At 51.1% G+C, this 5,118-nt stretch overlaps 2 protein-coding genes across 2 annotated transcripts; both read left to right on the top strand.

Moving 5' to 3' along the window:
- Positions 1-122: 122 nt before the first annotated feature.
- SETTUDRAFT_65284 (uncharacterized protein) lies at positions 123-4,085 on the top strand (the record flags this gene model as incomplete). Its single annotated transcript, XM_008023180.1, has 3 exons — positions 123-682; positions 806-3,671; positions 3,723-4,085. Coding segments are annotated over 3 exons (3,789 nt in total), but the record flags the coding sequence as incomplete, so codon positions are not given.
- A 117-nt stretch (positions 4,086-4,202) lies between these two features.
- SETTUDRAFT_51661 (uncharacterized protein) lies at positions 4,203-4,613 on the top strand (the record flags this gene model as incomplete). The annotated part of the gene is made up of 1 exon (XM_008023166.1): positions 4,203-4,613. A coding segment is annotated over one exon (411 nt), but the record flags the coding sequence as incomplete, so codon positions are not given.
- Positions 4,614-5,118: the final 505 nt, after the last annotated feature.

Raw genomic sequence — 5,118 nt, 5'->3', positions numbered from 1 at the left:
GGCCTAAAACCCTACACGTCTTATATAGCCCTTCGGGCTGAAAAGGACGTTAAACTAGAATAATAATAATAATAATAATAATAATAATAATAATAATAATAATAATAATAATAATAATAATAAAAACACTTCGAACTGGCAAGATCATCAACGGCTATGGGCCAACCGAAAATACCACCTTCAGTACAACTTTCTTCCTGTCAAAAGACGAGCAGTACGCGAATGGTGCCCCCATTGGCCGTGCGCTTAGCAACTCTGGCGCCTATGTCATGGATTTGAAGCAGCAGCTTGTTCCACTTGGGGTTGTTGGGGAGCTTGTTGTCACCGGAGATGGCCTGGCGCGTGGATACACCGACCCTGAGCGCAACATTAACCGCTTCGTCACTGTGGAGATTGGTGGCGAGACTGTAAAGGCTTACCGTACAGGCGACTATGTGCGTTACCGTCCTACAGACGGCCAAATAGAGTATTTCGGCCGCATGGACGGACAAGTCAAAATTCGGGGACACCGCATTGAGTTGGGCGAGATCGAGCACGTCTTCCGCAGCCACAAGTCGGTAAGAGAGGCTGTGGCTGTGGTGCAGCAGCAGCACGGAGTAGATGAAGCTGCTCGGATAGCTGCGTTCGTCACAGTCTACGACGGCGACGGGGTGGTTGAAGAAAAGCCTAGCGATAACGACGAGTCACAGCATGTGGATACATGGGAAGATCAGTTTGATTCCAAAGTCTATATGCCCATCTCCAACGTCCTACCCGAGGCTATTGGCCGAGACTTTATTGGGTGGACTTCCATGTACGATGGCAGCGCGATTGACAAAGCGGAGATGAACGAGTGGCTGGACGAGACGATCAACACGATGCTCAACGGCCATCAGCCTGGCAGGGTCCTTGAAGTCGGCACAGGGACTGGCATGATTCTCTTCAACATAGTCGACGGTCTCGAGAGCTATGTTGGACTAGACCCATCTCAAAAAGCTGTAGAGTTCGTCAAACACACAGCCAGGTCCACACCTACGCTAGCAGACAAGGTCAAGGTCTACAAGGCCACAGCGGCAGAGATTGATCGCCTCCCGCCTATTGATGCAAGCCTTGTTGTCATCAACTCAGTTGTTCAGTACTTTCCGAGCCTAGAGTACCTTTTCAAGACCACACAACAGCTGCTTGAACTGGAGGGCGTCTCTACTCTCTTCTTTGGCGATGTCCGGTCATATGCGCTACACCGAGAGTTTCTTGCAACTCGGGCTTTGTTCATGGCTGGCGACAGTGCAGCAAAGGCTGACGTCCGTCGCATGATTGATGATATGGAGCGAGTCGAGAGAGAGCTCCTGGTGGATCCAGCCTTCTTCACTGGTCTGCCGGACCGCTTACCACACCTCGTAGACCATGTGGAAATCTTGCCGAAGAAGATGAAGGCAACAAACGAGCTAAGCTGCTACCGCTACGCTGCTATTGTTCATGTCAAGCCGCGAAATGGGCAAAAGCAGGAGCAGGTAATTCGGCAGGTTGGACATGACGAATGGATCGACTTTACGGAGCGCAAGCTAGACCGCCAGTCTCTCTCGACGCAACTTCAGAGCCTTTCCAACTTCTCTACGGTAGCCGTGAGCAACATTCCGTATAGTAAGACTATTGTGAGTCGGTGCCTTGTCGACTCGTTGGACAGTGAAGTAGCCGAGACTTCCGATTCTCCAAACTGGCTCTCGTCAGTGTATCAGCAAGCTCAGCACTGCCCCTCCTTGTCTGCTATTGACCTACATGAGTTGGCGGAAGAAGCCAACTGCCGCGTTGAGATTAGTTGGAACAGGCAGCACTCTCAGCGTGGAGTTCTCGATGCCATATTCCATCGATACCAGCCATGCATGGGAAAGAACAGGATAATGTTCCAATTCCCGACCGACCACGCAGAGCGGCCCCTTCACAGTCTGAGTAGCACACCGCTACGGCAACAGGTCTTGCAGAGAACCCAACAACAGCTCCAGGAGATGCTTGAGGCCCAACTACCTGCTTACATGATTCCCCAGACAATTACGTTCCTGGACGCGATGCCAACCAACCAGAACGGCAAAGTGGACCGGAGCGCTCTCACACAGAGGACAGAAATCCAGACAGTAGAAGGCCAAGAGTTTCAGAGAGAACTAACTAGAGCAGAACTAAAAATTCAGGAGCTAATGGCGCGCGTACTTCGCATCAATTCGAATCGCATTGGTCTGGATGATAGCTTTTTCCAGTTGGGTGGCGACTCAATTGCGGCCATGAAGCTGGTTGCTACAGCTCGCGAAGAGGACATCCGACTGACTGTCGCAAAGATCTTCCAGTACCCTAAACTCATTCAACTGGCCGCTGTAGCCCAGGAGTATGTTCACATTCCAAGTGACAGTATCGTTCCATTTTCCCTGCTCAACCCCGAGGTTGATGCAGTGCAGACACACCAAGAGGTGGCGGCCAGTTGCAACGTCGACAGGGGTTTTGTTGAGGATATCTACCCGTGTTCTCCCCTTCAGGAAGGCTTGATGTTGCTGACGGCGAAGCGGCCGGGTGATTACATCATGCAGACTGTGTTGGAGCTGCGGCCGGATGTAGACGAAGCAGCTTTCCGACTTGCATGGGAGAAGACAGTGGAGTCGTTGCAAATATTGCGAACGCGAATCGTGATACACAACACACTTGGTCTTTTGCAAGTTGTCATAGCGGACAAGATGAAGTGGGCAGAGGCAGACGATCTGGCCAATTACCTTGCTCAAGACAAGCTGTCATCTATGCAGCTTGGCGAGCCTCTTGCACGCTACGCCATGGTACGAGACCCTCGTAGAGAAAAGAGGTGGTTCGTATGGACGATTCACCATGCTATATACGATGGTTGGGCGTTAAACCACATTCTGAGCGCTGTGAAAACGGCATACAATGGCGCAGAACCAGAAAAGCAGTCTGGTTTCAACAACTTCATCAAATATCTCAGCCAGATGGATCAAGACGCTCTTGCGGCGTACTGGCAGACTACACTCAGCGACTGTGAGGCGAATGTCTTTCCACCACTTTTGTCTGGGGTGCAACAGCCAGTTGCCGATGCAACAGCGGAATATCAATGCCCGCCACTCCCCAAAAGAACTTCAAACACTACAATCTCGACACTTGTCCGCGCAGCTTGGGCAATTGTTGCCAGCGGCTACACCAGTTCAGACGATGTTGTGTTTGGGGCGACAGTTACGGGTCGAAATGCACCGGTCGCTGGTATCGAGTCTCTGATGGGGCCTGTCATTGCAACAGTGCCGGTGCGGGTACGTTTGCAGAGAGACTTGACTGTACTGAAATTTCTCGAGACAGTACAGAAACAAGGAACCGACATGGTTCCGTTCGAGCAAACGGGTCTGCAGCGGATTGCTAGGTTAGGGCCAGACACTGAACGCGCTTGTAGCTTTCAGACTCTACTAATAGTTCAGCCTGCAGAGGATGCATTCCAAACAGATGCCACGTTTGGAACATGGGAATTTGGCTCAGGACTGCAGGACTTCACGACGTATGCACTGATGGTGCAGTGTAAACTGGCTAAAGAGGGGGTCAAAATCACGGCCAGCTTCGATGCGAGGTTGATTGAACAGTGGCAAGTCGAGAAGATGCTGGCTCAACTAAGCTTCGTCATGCAGCAGCTAGCACGAGGAGACTCCAGCACAAGGGTCATGGACATTGAAACACTTACACCAAACGATGGACAGCAACTGTGGAAGTGGAATCACAGCCTACCACCCACTATAGAGCGCTGTGTCCACGATCTGTACATGGACCAAGTAAAGTCCCAGCCCAAAGCGGATGCAATCTGCGCTTGGGATGGTGGAATGACATACGAAGAGCTGGACGAACGATCATCACGGCTGGCACACCATTTGGTTGGCCTTGGCGTCAGACCAGAGAGTATAGTGCTTCTGTGCTTTGAGAAATCAAAGTGGGTGGTCGTGGCTATGCTGGCTGTGCTCAAAGCAGGGGGTGCCTTTGCGCCCCTAGAGCCAAATCATCCAGCATCTCGCCATCAAGAGATCTTCGAGCAGACCAAGGCTAGGATAGTGCTCACGTCAGCCCAATACTCCAACCTCTGGCCAGGATGCACTCCAACTGTCGTGGGAATCAGCGGAGACTTCATTGATCAGTTGCCGGCCAAACCTCACGACGCTCAAATAGCAGTGCAACCCGCCAACACAGCGTATGTCATCTTTACATCAGGAAGCACCGGTGTACCCAAGGGTGTTCAACTGGAGCATAAGGCTGTTTCGACAAGCTGTCTGCACCAAGGGCCCGCGTTGGGGATCACGAAGAACACTCGGGCTCTTCAATTCGGTGCTTATACATTTGATACCTGCATCTTAGAGATCATTACATCGCTACTGCATGGTGCGTGTGTATGCATTCCCTCCGAGAGTCAGCGGCGCGACAATCTCATTGAAACGATCAATACGATGAAAGTCACCTGGGCACTTCTGACTCCAGCCGTCGCAAGGATCTTAGACCCACGGAAGATCGTATCGCTGAGGACATTGGCCCTGGGCGGCGAAAAGGTCAATGCTTCTGACTGCGATATCTGGAGTGGTCGTGTACAACTGGTCAATGCCTATGGGCCCACTGAATGTTGCGTCTGCTGTGTTGCAAATCCCGAAATGAAGGGGCTCGACCCAGAACCCATCGGGAAGTCAATCTCGTCGGTCGGCTGGGTGACCGATCCAAACGACCATAACAGGCTAGCTCCGCTGGGCGCAGTTGGCGAACTACTGATAAAAGGACCAAACCTCGCACGCGGCTACCTCAATGATGCAAAGAAGACAGAGGCTGCCTTTATTCATGATCCCCTCTGGCTACTTCGGGGCTGCGAAGGCTACAGTGGGCGGCGAGGCAGACTGTACAAGACTGGTGACCTGGTCTACTACACTGAAAATGGCGATTTAGTCTATTATTATTATTATTATTATTATTATTATTCTAGTTTAACGTCCTTTTTCAGCCCGAAGGGCTATATAAGACGTGTAGGGTTTTTAGGCCTACAAGTATCTAAGTAGGTTGTTTCTAGCTACGATATTTAGGAGGGGTTTTAACTAGATAAAGGTGAGGCTCGTAGCCTATTAGTTGGTAGGTAGG

The sequence above is a fragment of the Exserohilum turcica genome, assembly GCF_000359705.1.
Source record: "Exserohilum turcica Et28A unplaced genomic scaffold SETTUscaffold_10, whole genome shotgun sequence".
NCBI lineage: Eukaryota > Fungi > Ascomycota > Dothideomycetes > Pleosporales > Pleosporaceae > Exserohilum > Exserohilum turcicum.
This window is presented reverse-complemented; position numbering and strand designations above follow the sequence as displayed.